The sequence below is a fragment of the Rhodnius prolixus genome, unplaced genomic scaffold (assembly GCF_049639745.1).
Source record: "Rhodnius prolixus isolate KJV_2025 unplaced genomic scaffold, Rpr scaffold_1, whole genome shotgun sequence".
Taxonomy (NCBI): Eukaryota; Metazoa; Arthropoda; class Insecta; order Hemiptera; family Reduviidae; genus Rhodnius; species Rhodnius prolixus.
In genome coordinates this window covers 33,150,053-33,171,129 of record NW_027411581.1, presented here as the reverse complement: position 1 = coordinate 33,171,129, position 21,077 = coordinate 33,150,053, and the positions used below count along the sequence as shown (strand labels likewise).

Sequence of the window (21,077 nt, the reverse complement as noted above, 5' to 3'; positions counted from 1 at the left end):
GTGGTTAACCTCCACGTTGCTCAGTGCTGATTTTTCTTTTCCCTTTCTTTCTTTTTGTTAGTATTCAATTCTTTTTTCACAACTATTACTCTGCCTACTTTTAATAGAATGATATTAAACCAACTCCTACTTAGTGATGCCTTAAACCTGACTGACCCCCCCACCATAACTAGTTTCAAATAATGACTGTCATTCTATCCCCTCTATCTTCCACCCGGTTGACCAAACCTGTTTCCCCCAGACCTATAACCAGTTCAATGCCACCAAATTCTTCTTCAAAGTTACATAATGGCCGCTCTGAACACTCTTTCTAGATGGAAATCAATGTTGTACAAATATGTACTTCTTAAAAAATTTAAAATTTAAATTTAACAAAATTTATTTATCCTAACCCATATGGTGTCGCACATCACAGGAAAGGGCATTAAATATGCTATAAAATGACACCAATCCCAAGTCTGTAGCTCAATTAGGAAAGCTTCTACAGTAATTCAAAAACACGGGGTTCCCTGTTTTTCAGCCCATTTTTGGCAACTTTACAGCCCTGTAACTCATAAACCAGTTGACATATCACAGTAAAATTTCATATTTTTCCAAGTCTACACCAATAGTACACATGTGCCAAATTTCAAGAAAATCCAAGATGGTGAGGTTAAAAATGGTCTTTTCTTGTGTTGATTTGACATGGAATGGCTCAACACTGTAAATCATTTGAAACAACAGGCTGATGGCTGATCAAGGACATATTCCACTTTTAAATCTAGATTTTCCCTTCTTTTTTTTCACAGCTCACGGTTTCTCAAATTAGGAATTTGAAGGGATTGTATTGGGGAGGTAAACTGTGTCAGAGCTTACATGTATATCTACGAGTGTGAAAAGTATTAATTCTATTATTAATTCTTAAATTAATTAATTATTCAGATTCAGAGTTAGAAAATTTCAGTCCACAGGAAGGGCGACTAACAAAATGGCTTTGGGGATCACGCTTCTTTCCACAGAATTTCATTATAGCGAAAATTTGTAGTACGGAAGTTAATTATTCTCTGAGTACAGATATGAACTTTCAAGAAAATTAAATTTCACAAATTGTGGCAAGTGAAAGTAAAATGTGTCAGATGTTTTTGTTTGTGGATACGATCCATTATTCAACCAACATTATTACCTTAGCTTCTACTATGTTATATACAACGAAAAATGATGGGTGCGAACAAGGTTCTGCAGCTTTTAATGTCACTACATCTTCGGAAGCATATCTTATTAGAAGGTGCTCTTCATCCAGTAGCTGCATTTTCCACATTCGTAATAATCTAAGCTAAAAAAAAAATACAAAAGTCAAATAAGCATATTTTGAGGTACTAAGTTAATGTGATACAATTTGTTTTTTTTGGGATTACAGCTAAAAGAAAGCAAAGATTAAATATTTTGAAAATCCACCTGATCAAATCTTTGATAAAATATTCTGGGTTCTGATTGCCAATATAAATGGATGAGTATTTTATTCTTTAAACCACTAATTGTATGGTCTCTAAATGGACGATTTGTTGGGTGTATAATGGTTGGCTGAGAATCTTCACTATAAGTACTCGTCTCTTCATGTTCCGAATATACCTGTAATTTAATTATAATTGCAATAAAAAGAAATAAACAGAAATAACTACAGGAACTAATAGAAATAATATAGTCAAAGTAATTTATGTCATTGAATTTGAATTTTGTAACTCAATGTTAATGGGCAGAAATAATAAACGACTTTAGGAAAGCGTGACGTCACTTTTCCCTCACGTTCTAGTAAAATTAAAAAAAAATAATAATTAAATTAAAAAAAACATAAAAACATGTGGAAGCCTGCCTATACAGGGTGACCAGAGTTATATGCTCCACCCACTTTTTTTTTAACGGCGGAAAATTTCGAAAAAATAAAAAACACGTATTTAATCATTTTTAGTCTAGTTTATTTTCAGTGATTCACCCATTTTTTTAAACCCCTGTATCTCGAGATACAGCATCCAACTTTTGTTTTTCAAATGGGACGTTATATTTTTTGTCGCATATTTTTATAGTATTTGAGTTCCTAAAAAAAACAAAAAAAAAAAAATTTGAAATCGGTTAGGTTTTTCAAAAGTTATGGTAATTTAAAATATGAAAAACAAACAGTTTACTGTCAAAATTACGTTATTTTTTTTAAAGAATCTGTTCAAACTGGGCACAATCAACGGATAGGCAAGCCAAAACTCTGGACTCCCACGCTCTGCTTGTAGCAGCACTTATGGTGGCGAAGTCAAGATATAGACAGGCTAGAGTTATTCGACGTTCAGGTTGTTTTTTCTACAAACGTTTGGTGTGGAGTTTTAGGAAATCAACCAATCGGCCCATACTTCTACAGAGAGAACTTAACGGGTGCAAGGTATCCAACTTTTTTTTAGAGACATTTTGCCAGTTCCGTTTGAAGATGTTCATCTACAACGTCGGATAGATATGTATTTTCAACAAGATGGTTGCCCGGCACATAATGCGAGAGTGGTTCGAGGTTACCGGGACCGAAATTTCCATGAAAAGTGCTTAGGGACTCATTGTCCCATCCAATGGCCACCTCGATCTCCGGACTTAACCCAAATGGGCTATTTTTTGTGAGGATACCTAAAAAATAAAGTGTAAAGTATCCTTAATCCCGTGGCTTCAGTCGATGATCTGAAACGTCGAATAACTCTAGCCTGCCTAGATCTTGACTTCGCCACCATAAGTGCTGCTACAAGCAAAGCGTGGGAGTCCAGAGTTTTGGCTCGCCTATCCGTTGATTGTGCCCAGTTTGAACAGATTCTTAAAAAAAAAATAACGTAATTTTGACAATAAACTGAATTTTTTTTTTCATATTTTAAATTACCATAACTTTTGAAAAACCGAACCGATTTCAAAAAATGTTTTTTTGTTTTTTTTAGGAGCTCAAATACTATAAAAATATGCAAAAAAAATATAACGTTCCATTTGAAAAAACAAAGTTGGATACTGTATCTCGAGATACAGGGGTTTAAAAAAAAGGGTCAATCACTAAAAATAAACTAGACTAAAAATGAATAAATACCTAAGTGTTTTTTATTTTTTCGAAATTTCCCGCCGTTAAAAAAAAAAGTGGGTGGAGCATATAACTTTGGTCACCCTGTATATGTATATACAATCGGGCTTGGGTCATTTGAAATCACTTCTAAGTTTTTAAAATCATTATTCAGATCGTATTTTAACGTAATTGTACATGCTTTATGGCCCGTTATATCAGAAAATACTGATAATGGACAAAGCTTTCATGTCAGCCGTCAGTGCATTATAACCAGCGCATTCCAAATCTACAACATTCCTACGGCCAATGTTGGGGATATAAAAAAAAAGAAAAAAAAGGCGTGTCAGATTTGGTACGGCCGTTACACACTTATGGGCCTACCATCACCATAGCATACAATAACATTTTACCACTTTTAATTAATGTAAAGTCCATAGATTTTCTGAGGTAAAAACATGTAGTAAAATCAAATATTGAATCATCACAGTCATCTGAATCTCCTATGCAACAGTAAAAATCGACAGCACAATACACTTTGTACACCGAGATTGGTACTTGCTGATTTGTGTCGTTTAAACAACCTTTAACTTAACTTTTTAGCCTATACATTTTTGTTAAGGAGTCGTATAATAGGAGAGTAAGGTAAACATTATTAGGCTATGCAGACTTTGAAATACTATCCTATTACTGCTGTAGATTGTTTTCTGAATTAGTATTCCCATTTTGGAAGTTCCAAAAGAAATTATGATTTGGGAGTTTTTAATTTTTTTGCATTCATTGAATTCCCTAAAATTTGGTATTAATTTGTGATAAACTCGCGAAAAAATTTAAAAGAAAAGATTTACTTTACTTTACTCCCAGCAGGAGGGAACTATCGCAAGCAGTTACTTGGGAAATTACACCAGAGCAGTACACAACACTCTTACTTCACAAACCTTCTCACTAAACGAGGACATCATATTTACACACCTTAGAATTACCACTTCTAAGAAGGTCCATTAAAGACAGTGGAGTAAACCCCACAAATCCTAGGTGCTTCAAAACAGCGGGGGTCGAGTATAGGGTTAACAGCCCTCGTTAAAAAAAAATTATTGTTGAGGATCCTAAAAGTAAAAAAAAACTAGGCACGATCTAGGCGAGAACACGGAAACTATCTTAGGGTGGCATCATGGAATGATAGAAGTTTGAGGAAGACAGGAGCGTTGATGAACTTCAGAGTCTAACTTGACAAATTTGTAAGGATGGGAATTTAATGACAAGTTTTGTGGTTAACAATATGTTGAAGCCATTTTTACTTAATTTTAATAAAATTAATGAAAGAATATTCATCCTCCGGCTTAAAGCAAAATTTCGTAATATCTCGTAAATAATATACACGCTCCAACGGAGGAGAAAGCCAAAGAAGTTAAAAATATGTTATATGGGGACTGAAAGAGGTATACGATAGACTCCTAAAAAGAGCTGTAAATATCATATTAGGAGATCTAAATTCGAAAATGGATAAAAAAGAATGTTATCATCCTCACCTAGAAAGGGCAGCCTTCATGAAAATAATGATAATTAAATCCGGAGTTATATATTTTGTACCGTTAGGGGCTTTTTTAAAAAGAATAATTTTTATTTAAAACACAAGTTCTTTATTACAATATTAAACTGATATATATAAAATAACGGTTACAAAGATATCAAGGGAAGGGAACTTCACTACTGATAGGTTGAACGGAACTTGGACAAAGTCTGGGCAGAACTTAACTCGGGCAGCGGTTGGACAGAACTGCAGGTAGAACTTAACTCGGGCAGCGGTTGGACAGAACTGGCTGGCCTGGCCTGGGTGACGTATTTATATGTTTGAAGACTGCTGTTATCAGAGGAAATATATTTATGCTGAGTCTCGAGGTTTCCTGTATATAACTCCTCCCTCCTTAAGTTTTTCGTGTCCTCACGAAATTTGGAAGTGTGAGGAGTTCATCGAATTTGGAGATGTTGTTGGTAGGCTGCCATTGTTGATGTACGAACTGGTGGCAGGGGAGTCACTGAAGCATCTGTTGAATTATCTTCTGGTTGCTGGGGCTCACTTCTATTAAAGAGTTTTACAATTTTATAGATTTTTCTTCTATAACGGATGAATAGATGAGTGATTGAGAGGCAGAGAGCTATGATGGCGATGATGAATAAAGTTGTAGTGTAGTCCGAGGTGGATTCCTCTTCTAATTCCTCTAGGGGTAACATTTTAATATTTAAGTAGTGAAGGTCAAGGAAGGAAATATTAAGATGATCATATTGATCAGGGATAGAAGGATTAATTAACATGTGCTCGAATTCATTATAGATATATAAAGGTTTACAATTAGTTACTTTTTCATTAATTTCTAAAGTTAACAAAGCAATGTTCTTAATGCTAACTGTAAGACTTACATTGTTTTTATCAATGTTTACACTAGGGGTTTCATATACTAAATATTTATTTACGGCTTCAACATATTTTATGAAAGGGTTAGGTTTGGGTATATTTACCTTTTTACATTGGCTTTCAATGTTATTATTTAGTAAGTTATTTATACATTCATTATGAATGATAGTGGCATTCTTGCAATAATAATTGTTTAATAATAGTTCACAATGAGCTGTGTATAGTTTGTTAGTTTTCAGGACTAATGAAGGGGAAGTAATTATAGTAAAGATCTGATTCAAGTGCTCATAGGGATAGGACAAAAGAAAATAAGTTTCCGTTAAGGGGGTTTTAATTGGGAGTTGGACTTTTATTTAAATTGGTAACTTTATGAGTTGCCACTAGTTCCAGGCTTAGGGGAATCAGGAGGACGATCATTTTCGTTCTTTTGTGTGGTTGCCTGCGAACAAGAAGGTTCACGTGAATGATTTTCAAATTTTCTAGGGCGTTTAAGTAGTGAGGGGTGAATTTTGGTTTTCTTGGTTTTGCCATTTAGGACTTTTTGTTTAGTTTTATCATATGTTACTGATTTATACCTTGGTTTAGCTTTGTTTCTATTATGGGTTTTTATATAAATTTTTCCTGGGGGAATTTCTACATTTTCTCTGTTTTCATTTAGCAAATTAGTTCTTTCCTCTTTTTCCTTTTCTATTTGTTCTTTAATTGCTTTATGTATGAGTTGTTTTTCTTAGTGATATTCATCAGTTTGAATTTCAAAAATGGTTGTTTGTTTTTGTTCTGTAAGAGTTGTTATGCCAAAACTGATTTCATTGGGGCTAAGTTTTAGTGTATTATTTGGAGTGTTGTTGTATGCTATGGTTGCTAGCTTTAGAGTTTGATTTAAAGGTATCTTAGGATCTTCGATACGGATCAGATTAAGTAATTCTATAAAGGTTGAATGAGCTCGGTTAATGAGTCCATTGGAATTATGGTGGTGCGGAGTGGTTAGATAAAGGGAGATATTATTATAATTTAAGAAAGATTCGAATCCTTTATTGGCGAATTCTTTACCATTATCAGCTTGGATTTCGCTGGGTGTAGGGAAGTTACTAAGGTGATCTCTTAATTTATCAATTACTTCTGTACTATTCGTGGAAGTGATTATATAGGCTGTCATTCGTTTCGAAAAACAGTCAATTATAGTTAATATTAGGTGATTAGAAAAGAATAGGGTATCAATTTGAAGTCTTTCAAAGGGTCTGCTTGGGGTAGGTGTTATCTGGAATTTTTGTTTTGGAGGGTTCCTCTCATATTTAATTTGTTTGCAGGTGTCGCAATTGTTAATTACTTCGGTGATTGTATCTGTCATACGGGGCCAATAATATTTTGTTTTTAATCTTTTATATATGTCGTTTATTCCTCTATGGCATGTTTTACCGAGGTGATGGTTTTTAATTAATTCTACTTGGTCTTCTTTTTCTTCAACATCTATATTAATTTTAAAATATCTTTTTATACGGATTGTGGGGTATGTAGTTGTTACTATATCTTTAAATATTTGGAATACATCATCTAATATATTGTTCATTACTACAGCTTGATTAGAGCAATAAATGCCATATGTGGTGTTGGGTTTTAGGAATTCTAAACAATGTTTAGTGAGTGTCTCTTTATGTGGCCATGCTACTTGCCATATTAATCTACTTCGATTGCCGAAGTATGTTTTTCTTTTACTGTTGGCAGGATTGCCAATGTTGATACGGATTTGGTGTTTTTCTGTGTTGACACATTTGTTATTATCTGGGAGTATAATTATTTGATTCGGGACAATATCTGGAGCGATTTCTCCGGAGGGAATTTCTTCATTTGTAAGGTCGTTATTCTCTTTTGGGGAATCTGATTCATTTGATTCATCTAATTCATTTAGGGTTTTTGATACGAGTTCATCTAGGTCTATAGGGTCTGAAGGTTCACACCTTCCTTCTGGGGGATTGATTTCATCCATTATCTTGGAGATTTCTTCTTCTCTTGGGGATTCTAATTGTTCGGTTAATGTTTGCTCAATAAATGGGGACTCTAAAGGATCAAAGGGGTCGATGTCATCTAGGTTTTCATTTGGATTTAATAAGGGTATGTCGTCTAGGGAGTCTTCACTGCTATCATTCAAGAGGATATTTAAGGGGATAGGATTTCTTGATAGCGCGTCGGCTACATAATTGGTTTTTCCGTCTACGTGCTTTATTTCAGGTTTGCTATCGGACTTACACTGCTGGAGTTGCCGTTGTCTAAAAAAGATTCGAGTTGGTTTACTCTTTCTGTTAATTGCTGAATTTGGGATTCTTGTGAGTCGTGTAGGGGTGCTGGATTTCTTTTGTGAGGGTTCGAAGGTTTTTGATAATTTGGGGGTGGTCTCGGTTCACGAGGTTGTTGATTGTAGGGAGGCCTAGGGCCATTGCTTTTCCATGAGTCTCTGGAATTATAGTGGGAGTTAGGGAAAGGTCTATGCTGAGTTTGCGTTTGCATTAATGGGGAAGGATAATTTGAGGTCGAAGGAAAACTGGGGTTACGATAACTTGTTGGGTTCTGCTGGTATCTCCTTTGAGGAGGATTACGCTGTTGTTGAGAGGGGGATCTATAAGATGATTGGGGTTTCGTATACAATTGGTCAATTAGGAACATACATTTAGTGTTTAAAGTCTCTCTTAATTTTTCTAAAGACGTAGGATTAAAGGTCATCACATGATTGGACAATTGCCATGGGGTAGTTGAATAGAAATGGTGGATAACTTCTTTTTCTAAGTATTGCATAGAAGTTAATATTATTTCTTCACTAATGCCATCAATCATATATTTGGCATGGATTAGGTGTGTTATAGATTCTAAACGAGTTAGGTAGTCGGTTGGGAGTTCTTTAAAATGGGGCTTCATATTATAAATTTCGGACTTCAATGTTTCGAAAGATTTTGAGCACGAAAAGTTTCTTTTTAAGATGTCTAATAATTCTTTAATAGTGTGGATTCTTTTAGTTAAAATTAATGATTGAGCGGATCCCGTGATTTTAGCTTTTACCTTATTAAGGAGAAGGTATTCATTAGTGGAATTTTCTATAATGTTGGGTCTACAGGTTACGTTATAAACATCTTCGACTGTTTGAGTAAAATATAATAATTCATAAGGGTCTCCGTTAAATATGAGAATATGATCATAATCTTCTTTTCGTAAAGGGTGACTAATACGTGGTAATGAAGAGCTTGTGTGGGAACACGGAGTCTGAGTATCCGTTTGGTCATAGGGGGTAAGGACTGGGGGTAGCAGGTCGGAAGTGTTAAGATTAGTATGCATTTTATACAGCTCAAGTGATTACAGTATAAGACAGAGTTGTATGATTAAAATATGTTGATTTGCCTTCTTCTTATCTGTTAAAAGAATATTTATTCAGTTATACTGGTTTGCTTTTTCTTTATCTTATCTTATAGGGGCTTTTTATAAATTCTTTATATCCGTTACACTTCTTTATAAAGAAATCTTTATTTTTATAATCTAATAATTATTCGAGAACTTATTTATTCTTTATATCAATTATACTTTCTTTTTATTATAAGGATTAATAATTATATGGGGACTTATTTTATTTTTACAATATATCAATTATGTTTCTCTCTTTGGGACTGGGACAATTAATACTGCCCTTGCCTACTTTATATGTTTTTAATTTATTGTTTCGGCAGGGTAATCAAGGGGATTTTATAATGCTTGGGAAAATATATTGTATATGTATAGGGACTTTTTCTTTACAATTATATAATTCTTAGGGTAATTTATTTCTTTTACTCTTTCTTCTACTTTTCTTTTACTTATAATTATTTTATTCTTATAGGGACAGGGATAATCAATAATGCCCTTGCCTACTTTATATGTTTTTAATTTATTGTTTCGGCAGGGTAATCAAGGGGATTTTATAACAACTAGGGGAATTTATTTCTTTTACTTTTTCTTCTACTTATAATTATTTTATTCCTTTTGGAGATTTTTAGGGACAATACGAAAATGCATACACTATTTGATAAAAAGTACATAAAAAATCTTAGGACAAATGCATAAAAGAAAAATAAGAATAATAAAATAATTACAGCGTGAGTTCTGCCCACCTGATGTTGAATGCTGAATAGATGTTGACCCAGGTGTCTTCTGCTCTCTCGCTCTCAAACACTTTTGGTACGATGTTTTGGAAATTGTTAAATTGTTTATGTCACTTAAAGTCTCTGCAAATAGGGACCGTTTTATGTCACTTCGAGTCTCTGCAATCGGGCGCCAGTTATATATTTTGTACCGTTAGGGGCTTTTTTAAAAAGAATAATTTTTATTTAAAACACAAGTTCTTTATTACAATATTAAACTGATATATATAAAATAACGGTTACGAAGATATCAAGGGAAGGGAACTTCACTACTGATAGATTGAACGGAACTTGGACAAAGTCTGGGCAGAACTTAACTCGGGCAGCGGTTGGACAGAACTGCAGGTAGAACTTAACTCGGGCAGCGGTTGGACAGAACTGGCTGGCCTGGCCTGGGTGACGTATTTATATGTTTGAAGACTGCTGTTATCAGAGGAAATATATTTATGCTGAGTCTCGAGGTTTCCTGTATATAACTCCGGTTAATTGATTTTGCTACATCAAAGAATAAGAGAATTGGCAGAACGCAGTTGGCGCCCACAAAGATTCATTTGGAAACTAGATCTCCAGACAGGCTGTCGAAAAACCAAATAGATCATGAACTCTTGGATGCTTTGGACGCGTAGTAGGCATGCCTTGGACATTCAAGATGTGAAAAGTTGCCATGAAATGATGGTGATACTGACTACAACTTAACAAAAACTTACAGTTTAAAAAGTTAAGTATAAGGGTTGATTAAACGCCAAAAGGTACACAAATCAGCAAGTACCCAACATTTCATTAATACTTCATTGATATTATTTAAGTAATTTTACCGCATTAATTTTCATTAATATTTTTTAAGAATTTATTAGATGTCACATACCCTTATGCTGGCCATTTTCATCTACAAAATATTTGTTCAAGTAGCACACCATTTAACTTAGATTGACTGTAATATCTATTTATCTATAATAATCAAACTATTGATTACAGGTGAAAAAGAATACGTTATAATAAATAAAAAAATATGAGGCTAAAAAATTCATAAACTTTTTTAAAAATTGCTTACACCAACATACATCAATGATTTTATTTATTTTTATTTTTAAATAAAAATCGTCGGTTTAAGTTCATTCTTCGATTAAAGTAATTGTTATTGTATGAAGTAGTCAAACGTTTATAATAATAGGTAATAATTATCTGGCTTTATCGCAAATAATATAGTTTTCTTCAATTACATTCTCAATCTAGGTGTTCTTCCCACAATGTTGTGTATATGTAATATAAAGTAAATAAGATATGCATATTTTTAGGACAGCTAATTATTCCAGTATTTTACCATAAGTAAAATTAGGGGAACTAAATTAAATTACAATTGAGAAATGAATAAATAATGTTGAATAATCTACTTGTTATTAACTGTGTGTTATTTGTCCTCACGAATATTTCGGTAAGACGAATTCAAGACTGAAATATTGCTTTAAATCCTCCGTGATTCAAATTTAAACAGTAGCCGACTCTAAATTTGTCTTTTTCTAATTTAACATGCATGTATATGTGACAACTTCAGAATCAGAAGAATAATTTGGAATAGAGTTAAAATAAAGTACCTATTTATACGAAGATATAATATACATTTTATCACAATTATAACTATTATGAATGAACTGGCCAGCATAAGGGTATGTGACATCTAATAAATTCTTAAAAAATATTAATGAAAATTAATGCGGTAAAATTACTTAAATAATATCAATGAAGTATTAATGAAATGTTGGGTACTTGCTGATTTGTGTACCTTTTGGCGTTTAATCAACCCTTATACTTAACTTTTTAAACTGTAAGTTTTTGTTAAGGAGATTTTTGTACCTTTTGGACAGATTTTCCTTTTTGTCTATTAGCAAAGTTACATATCTGCTTTACAGATTGGATTTTTTTAAAATTTGGAATAAGCTATTCTATCATTATAACCTGATAAGGTGTTAAATCGGAACCGTAACTACCACTGGAGAGATCTTTTTAAAGAATGGTTATAGTTGCGGTCCCCAAACCATCCTCAATAACAATTTTTTTGAGAAAGCCTTTTTATATAAAATAGGAAGGTATTTGTACGTAAATAGCAAAATTAAACTGCGATTTCAGTACTTCCTTTTAAGAGGAGCAAGAAAAATAAACTGCGATTACAGTACTTCTTTCTAAAAGGCAAAGATTTTGAATCGAACGGCAATTCATTGATGTAAATCGGTTCACTCATTGATAATTTTAACGATTGCAGTACTTCCTCTTAGTAGGTGTAAGAGCATGATGGCACTTCACAGCCACGTAGAGGAGCTTTAATCACTTCTTCGTGCTAAATTTTATCAAAATCGGGTTAAGCTTTGTAGAAATATTGGTAATAATAGTTTTAGAAAGGGCCTTATTTGGGTGGGGCGAACTCCCCTCCTTATGAGGCATAGCGTCGAGACTTTTAAAGTACAAATCTGTACAAAATTTCGATTCGATTGACACTCCATTCATGAAAATCGGTTCACGTGTCGATAATTATACTTCCCCTTAACAAGTGTAAGAGCAGATCGTCGCTTTATTGTTAGGTAGGGGAGCCCTAACCCTATCATCCTACCAAATTTTATCAAAATAGGGCCAAGATTTACAGAGTAATTAGTAATAATAATTTTGGAGGGGGCCTTACATAAAGGGGGCTAACTCCTCTCCCATTCGATGTACAGGGCCGAGACCCCCAAAAGGCACATCTACATAAAGTTCCGAATCGAATGACACCTCATTCATGAAAATCGGTTCACGCGTTTAGGCGCTACGTTGTTTACAAAAAAGGTAACAACAAGAACAACAAGAACAACAAGAAGAAGAAGAACAAGAACAAGAACATTTTTTGAAAAAGCCGTTTTTGCTCATTTTCGGCAACTTTTTTCTCGAAACCTATTAGATCTGGGTGGTTGCAAAAAAATTATAGTTATAAAGGAGAATTTGGAGTAAGATTTAAAGAAAATTTGGGAATTTTATCTTTTATAGAAAAATAGAAAAAAATTGTCAAAGTTGGGTGTTTTTCAACGTTACACTTTTTCGTGCAGTTTTTGATGGTCAACCCTTATACAACTGTCCTACCGGACAGTTTTAATTTAGTGCGCGTGAAATATAAAATTACGAATCTGTAACTTTTTTTTCTTTTATATTAAAACTGTCCGGTAGGACAGTTGTATAAGGGTTGACCATCAAAAACTGCACGAAAAAGTGTAACGTTGAAAAACACCCAACTTTGACAATTTTTTTCTATTTTTCTATAAAAGATAAAATTCCCAAATTTTCTTTATAATATAGGGCAAATCCTCCTTTATAACTGTAATTTTTTTGCAACCACCCAGATCTAATAGGTTTCGAGAAAAAAGTTGCCGAAAATGAGCAAAAACGGCTTTTTCAAAAAATGTTCTTGTTCTTGTTCTTCTTGTTGTTGTTGTTGTTGTTGTTGTTGTTGTTGTTGTTGTTGTTCTTGTTCTTGTTACCTTTTTTGTAAACAACGTAGCGCCTAAACGCGTGAACCGATTTTCATGAATGAGGTGTCATTCGATTCGGAATTTTATGTAGATGTGCCTTTTGGGGGTCTCGGCCCTGTACATCGAATGGGAGAGGAGTTAGCCCCCTTTATGTAAGGCCCCCTCCAAAATTATTATTACTAATTACTCTGTAAATCTTGGCCCGATTTTGATAAAATTTGGTAGGATGATAGGGTTAGGGCTCCCCTACCTAACAATTAAGCGACGATCTGCTCTTACACTTGTTAAGGGGAAGTATAGCAATCGTTTCAAATTATCGACACGTGAACCGATTTTCATGAATGAAGTGTCATTCGAATCGAAATTTTGTACAGATTTGTACTTTAAAAGTCTCGACGCTATGCCTCATAAGGAGGGGAGTTCGCCCCACCCAAATAAGGCCCTTTCTAAAACTATTATTACCAATATTTCTACAAAGCTTAGTCCGATTTTGATAAAATTTAGCTCTAATAAAGTGGTTAAAGCTCCTCTACGTGGCTGTGAAGTGCCATCATGCTCTTATACCTACTAAGAGGAAGTACTGCAATCGTTAAAATTATCAATGAGTGAACCGATTTACATCAATGAATTGTCGTTCGATTCAAAATCTTTGCCTTTTAGGGAGAAGTACTGTAATCGCAGTTTATTTTTCTTGCTCCTCTTAAAAGGAAGTACTGAAATCGCAGTTTAATTTTGCTATTTACGTACAAATACCTTCCTATTTTATTCAAAACGCTTTCTCAAAAAAATGGTTATTGAGGATGGTTTGGGGACCGCAACTATAATCATTCTTTAAAAAGATCTCTCCAGTGGTAGTTACGGTTCCGATTTAACACCTTATCAGGTTATAATGATAGAATAGCTTATTCCAAATTTTAAAAAATCTGTAAAGCAGACGTAACTTTGCAAATAGACAAAAAGGAAAATCTATCCAAAAGGTACAAAAATCTCCTTAACAAAAACTTACAGTTTTAAAAGTTAAGTATAAGGGTTGATTAAACGCCAAAAGGTACACAAATCAGCAGTTCCCAACATTTCATTAATACTTCATTGATATAATTTAAGTAATTTTACTGCATTAACTTTTCCTTCACATTTTTTAGAATTTATTAGATGTCACAGACCCTTATGCTGGCCAGTTCATTCTTAATATTTTTTTATTATAATTATGATAAAATGAGTGATGAATTATTCTGAGTAGTCACATATACATGCATGTTAAAGTAGAAAAAAACAAAGTTAGAGTCGGCCACTTTTTAAATTTCAATCACGGAGGATTCAAAACAATATTTCAGTCTTAAATTCGTCTTACCGAAATATTCGTGAGCACAAATAACATACATTTAATAACAAGTAGATTATTCAACAATATTTACTCATTTCTCAATTGTAATTTAATTTAGTCCCCCTAATTTTACTTATGGTAAAATACTGGAATAATTAGCTGTCCTAAAAATATGCATATCTTTATTTTCTTTATTTTATATTACATATATATAACATTGTGGGAAGAACACCTAGATTGAGAATGTAATTGAAGAAAACTATATTATTTGCGATAAAGCCGGATTATTTATTACTTATTATTACAAACGTTTGACTACAACATAAAATAACAATTACTTTAATCGAAGAATGAACTTAAACCAATGATTTTTATTTAAAAATAAAAATAAATGCATAAAATCATTGATGTAAAAAAAGTTTATGAATTTTTTAGCCTCTTATTTTTTTTATATTTTTTATAACGTTTTCTTTTTCACCTGTGATTAATAGTTTGATTATTATAGATAAATAGATATTACAGTCAATCTAAGTTAAATGGTGTGCTACTTGAGTAAATATTTTGTAGACGAAAATGGCCAGCATAAGGGTCTGTGACATCTAATAAATTCTAAAAAATGTGAAGGAAAAGTTAATGCAGTAAAATTACTTAAATTATATCAATGAAGTATTAATGAAATGTTGGGAACTGCTGATTTGTGTACCTTTTGGCGTTTAATCAACCCTTATACTTAACTTTTAAAACTGTAAGTTTTTGTTAAGGTAATATAAACAAAATTGTTTTGCTTAAAACATAAATTCAAAGTGTACGGGTTCAGAATCTCACCTGAGATATGAGGAAATCATCATCATCGTAGCAGTACCTTCCTATTCTTCGAGCTGGTACAAATTTTCCATACTGAATATGAAATATGTGTAACATTTGATGTTGTACAGATAACACAGCCAATGTATCTTTGTACAAATATAAACCCTGATTGTGACTTAGATAGATTTTATCCACCTACAAAATGATTTACATTTAAAAAAAAACTTCAATTTAAACTAGAAAATAATAATAATAAAAATAATAATATAAAGAGAGGTATGATTAACTTGAATATTATACTATTAGCTCCTACAGATAAATAAAATGTAACCTCTTAGGTTGTTATAAAGAAGGATATACAAACAAGTTGCTTACCTTAAACTGTATGGAATCCGTTAGTTGGCCATTTACTAGATCAATCAGATGTAATGAATAATCTTCGAGAGGTGACCGAGGATTCGGTGTAACCGCTTCATTATTAGTATAAATATCGTAAAAGTGTGGTCGTACCACATCATCTGGTATATAACTCGCAGATCCAACAATAATGTACTTTCCATCATCAGTAAATAACGAACACTCTCTGTTTAACTGTTCTCCAGAAGGTGTAGTTCTCACTTCAAATTTCAATGAAAATAATGTTTCAAAAGCAGCAAATCTAAAAAGATAATTAAGTAACATTCAATTAAAAACCATTAAGAAATATTTTAAAAAAAATGTTTCATTAATTAAACTAAATATTCACACGATATTAATGGATATCAATTATATGAACAACCCTTCAAATTAATGAGATGTTTACATTGAAAACTAGGCATTTTCATTGGTGTCTAGAAGTGTGTAAACTTCAAAAACAAGTCTTAATGCTCTACTTCTATTGATAGTAATAAAATAAACATTTTTGAGTACATTCTTTCAGATTTTCTCAACAAACCTCCTTACAAGAGTATCAGGTCAGAATATGGCCAATACTCCTTCGAAAGCTTTTGACTGCTTGTGACTTATTTTAAGTCACACATGGGTTGATGAGAGCTTTGTGAAGAGTAAAATTGCCTTCAACTACATACCGACACAGTAAAGGAAATGACATCCACATTGTGCTGTTCAGTTTAAAGAGCGCTGCAGTTGGTTGAATCCAGGTTTGCACAATTTTACCGTCAATTTTTGTAGTTTATTTGTAATTTTCACATGTTCTTACTTGAAAATAAATCAACTAATTTTGTTGACTGTCTTAACTAATTTCGATATCTTGGACTAAGAATTATAAATTTCAAAAAAATCTGCCTTTTTTACAAAAATTTACTCTTTTTTTTAGATTCTAAGAAAGCAGTGTTGATTTATATAAATTGTACTAGAACTGAACAATAATAATTAGGTAAAAGTCAAGTACTGGAAAACGTTAACCCTTAATCCATCGTAGGAGTTTCTTGGTGATCGCCAGTCCTTCTGCCTACGATTAGAGTTTCTCTTCCTAGGAGTCCCGTTTTACTAACTGCCCGGTTATGGAAAGTGAAGTCTGTAAGAGCAAAAACTGTAATGGAGCCGGCTATAGGCACCAATGACCTCAGATGAACAAACAAGTTCTATGGACCTATAAGAGTTGGATGGGTAAGGAATAGGGAGGTGAGATCAAAGTCTTTAATTCAATTCACTTTTGATCAGCGGAAAGAGAACCACAATCAGGTAATGTTACAGACTCTTGAGTGTTTGGACATTTGAGAAACCACGAGCTCCGTTCTTTCGTCAGGCTTAGATGTTCTTGGCCCATCCGCCTTTTCAAATATTTTAAGGACGGAAGCTCCAAAAACTACTAATTGTAAGTTGCAATTATTTCTTACATTCTAAAGGCACGGAAAGATAAAGGGGATTAGAAAATATTCTCAATTATATGGGACAAAATCTGATAAACTCGAATTATCACTTAAAATTAAAATTCACAGTGACGAGTTCTTAAATGCATTTTAATTGCCACGCAGACACTCATCAGGGCAACAACGATGATTATTGTCTCTTAGAAAGAATATTATGAATAATTTATTTTGAAGATTATAATATTTTAACAATAGTAAATATTTTTGGAAGCACATTCAGAATGTAGAAAAATATGTAAATTGTTTATCCCACATTCTGGAGTTTAAACTATATTTTAAGAGTTAATACAATTTTTATTTATTTATATTGTGTAAATAATTTTAATTTAGATACAACCCTTGAATTCATTTCAAAAGATAAATAAAGCACTAGGAAAAAATATAGTTCCCTAAAGTTTTTCAAATATGCGCCTCCAGAATTTTTACAACCAGTAGTAAAATCTTTAATTCTATTTTTGAAAATGGGTGCATCAGATACGTTATGTGAAGCATTATTTTTCCACCTTATAAAAAGGAGACCAAAATTTGGAATTACAGAGGTTTGTCTTCCAACGACATCAGGTTTGTTAGTTAAGACTAGCAAAGGAAAACCAAATAAATTAACAAAAAGGGAGAAGTTAAGCAAGAATGTACCTCATCTCCTTAGTTATCAGCCTTTTCTTAAACGATTTATTTAATGAATGGTGGCGTTAATAACAATGGTAAGAAAATAAAGTTATTGGCATGCGAGGATGATGTCTTAATATTGATACGATGCGACGTGTAATTTGTAGCCTGGTAAAAATTGTATTCGGCTGTTAATTTCACAAAATAAAAACTTTTAAGCCTAACTCGGGCAAGGTATCTTAACAAAAGAAGATAATAGTGTGGAGGAAATAAAAAACGGCTTAGAGTATGGATCTTTAGGGGTGGATTTTATCTCGACTCTATGAAAAGATATTTAAATAAGAAAACTTTTTAAGCTATGTTAGCAATCAATAGTTATATCAATTGCTATTTTCTAATAGATTCAGTTTTTCTGCTAAGCTGAAACTTCTTCATTCAACATCGAGTGTTGATATGTTACGCTACCAAGTCTGGGGGTTAGCAATAATTTGAAGAAGTTAAAAAATTCAGAGGTACTTTTTCAAGAACATCTGTCTGCTATGAATCACAGCAAACTATTTTCCTCCTTGCATCGATTACAATTGAGGTAACAAATATGAACAAAGCTCTATTTAATTTGGATATTCAAGACTGCCAAATCAGCTAGTTAAAATATTTGAAACAAATATAAAAGAATTGTTAGGCTTTTCAAGGGGGAAAAATGTCTCTATTGATTAAGCTGCAAAGGACAAGAATCTATCAGTGGAATTGACTGCTCTCTATTTTAATGAATGTTACGAAAATAATTTATCTGATATGACCAAAACCAGCAGAAATTATTTAAATAATCTATTTTTAAAACAACTAGTATGATCACTACTTTCGCAGCATTTTCAGGATTGTAAGCTTAGAATTAAGTTAAGAGTAGTAAAAGAATCCCCTCTCCAATCAAAAAATTTCTCAGTACCATTTCTTGGATGTTTCAGCAAAAAACGCCAACAAAAATGTACAGTTTCGTGATATAAGATTCTGTATACAATTTTGAACAAATGATTACACCTCTTGGGTTTTTTTTTACGCCCGTAGATACACAACACACTCTAAAGAAAATCATTGGAAAATTTTTGATCGCGGAAGCCGAGAATAGCCAATAGCCACTCACTTGAAGATTATCGAAATTTTCCGCATGATCCTCTAGTAAAATTTATTATTAAAATATTGCAAGTGAATGACACAAGTGTGCAAGGTCCTGTATGTACCTCGGTCTTTCGGCCAGTATCATTTTTACCCGGTATTTTCAATGGCTAGCCATGTGCTCAACTCAGTAATTACCTGCAACTGCGTAAATTTTTTTTCATTTCTTCTAACAAAATAATACTTTGTTGGTGGACTTAAAATTATATTTGAGAAAGAAAAGTACTTATTGATTAATTAGTAGATTTAGTTTCAATCAGTGGAATATATAAAAAATTCACAATTATGTATTCAACTAATGTTGAAAAATCAAATAAAGCTCGAATTTCTAAACAGTTCTTATCAAGTAACATAGCAATAACCAATAAAATTACAATAATGATAATTATAAAATATAATAAAGCAACAAAACCAAAAAAATGCAAAATTTAAAAATTAAAGTAAAATTTGAGACAAACTAATGTAGGGTAGTGTATATTTTAGAGGGGGAAAAATATGATTGTTACTTTTGAAGTAACAACATCCTGTCCCAACTACAAATTGAATGTTTCAGATCATTCTTTGATGTTACGACAAAAAAAAAAAATCCAAACGGCGATCAGACACCATGCACAGTTTTTTACCATATTTGTTATAGGACAAAGCTTGTGTGATTTTTATTACTGTAACGATATAAGTATATAGCATAATGACACAAGATGCATTTTTGCTCTAAGAGAATATACTTCTTTAGCGTGAGAACTCCTCATCAATGGGTTGTCAAGAACTAATGGTCGTCATAATACATAATAATTTTTAAGAACAGTAAAAATACATTATTCATTTTAGAATACAAACCTAATATAGTCGTTGAAAGGATCGGATTTATTTCCGATATACTCACGATCATCTGTTATTTGTAGAAGATAGTTTAACGAAGCTGAACCTCTAAAATGATAAATTTCAACCGATGTCTGGTCTGCTGAAAAAGCTATAAAGTGCCTGGAAAAAAATTAAAAGCAATTAAGTGCTTGGAAACATTGATAAAGCTCTAAAGTGCCTGGGAAAAAAGGTTTCATTGAGGATAATTAACTTCCCAAGAAATTCATCATTTTATGCATATACAGAACTATCGAATCTATAGTGAATGCAAAATTTAAGAACAAATCTGAATTTAAATAAGATTTAAGAAAAAATCTAAATTTGTTTCTTTCCTGATTTACGTAACTTCACAAAAAAAAAAAAAATATTAAACTTTAAAGATAGAAAAACAAGCATAACATACCTTCCATCTGGACTAAATTTACGTAAGAAACAAGGTGGTTTTTCAACATTGATTATTGTAAAATCCGGAACTACACTAGTGTGAAAAGAACGTATATTACGAAATGATGTACCGGGTTTCAGTTCACCACAAAGTTCTCGGCGGATCAATTTATGTACTATATTTTGGGATGGAATGCGACGCCTCGGAAAATTTTCACGAGGTTCGACTCTAGACATAATTCATAACAGAAAATAAACTTTAGAATAAATAATTACATCGAAAAATGAACATACAATCAAATTTTTCCCGCATTGCTGACATACTGGTGACCTCTAACCTCTATCGCAATGGACCATGGACTCTTCAAACTTTAACACTTAACATTCAACAGTCAACTAACAAAAACTTGCAGTTTCAAACCCCTCTTTTCCAGTGAGTCCTAAGCTTGACTGAATTATCGTACTGATGAATAAAAGTTTTAGTGATTTAATAATACGAATTCTTACTTTTTGTTTAAAAAAAATTATTTATAAAGTAATAATGAAGAAAAATAATTTTTAATAAATAATTTGAAATACGTTAGAATACGAATCAGCATTGTACTTAGTGGTTAGTGTGCTGGGTTACTAGGTGGAGGTCCTGAATTTGAACTTAGCTGCCGGCCTATTGCCTCAGATATTGATGCGCCTGAAATTTATAATTATTTTATTTAAAAAGTGATGTAAAATATCACGGTGAAAACACTGTTTCATAAAAAATTTTACTCTAAAAAAAATATTTCTTTCAGCCTCTGTGGCAGGAGTTATTATAGTATTTCCCATGTTAGCAATTAATTGGCAAATGGTATTCTATTGCTTATAGTTAGAGGTAGTCTTGCAAACGTGACAAATTTTCAAATTTGAATTTATAGCGAACGTACATCCAATTTCTCGGAAAGGGA

General features: G+C 32.6%; 1 protein-coding gene across 2 annotated transcripts in view; it reads right to left on the bottom strand.

Annotated features, from left to right (window-relative positions):
* The window catches only part of abo (de-etiolated protein 1 abo), an 84,860-nt gene extending 64,308 nt beyond the window's left edge, over positions 1 to 20,552 (bottom strand). For both annotated transcript variants that reach the window (XM_074137954.1, XM_074137944.1), the window contains exons 1-6: positions 20,156 to 20,552; positions 19,729 to 19,872; positions 15,617 to 15,899; positions 15,260 to 15,436; positions 1,435 to 1,608; positions 1,163 to 1,312 (exon numbers count right to left, since the gene is read on the bottom strand). In XM_074137954.1, coding sequence (XP_073994055.1) covers positions 1,163 to 1,312; positions 1,435 to 1,608; positions 15,260 to 15,436; positions 15,617 to 15,899; positions 19,729 to 19,872; positions 20,156 to 20,373 — 1,146 coding nt within the window. In that variant the 5' untranslated portion in view covers positions 20,374 to 20,552. The remainder of the gene's footprint in view (positions 1 to 1,162; positions 1,313 to 1,434; positions 1,609 to 15,259; positions 15,437 to 15,616; positions 15,900 to 19,728; positions 19,873 to 20,155) is intronic.
* Between the last annotated feature and the right edge of the window lie 525 nt (positions 20,553 to 21,077).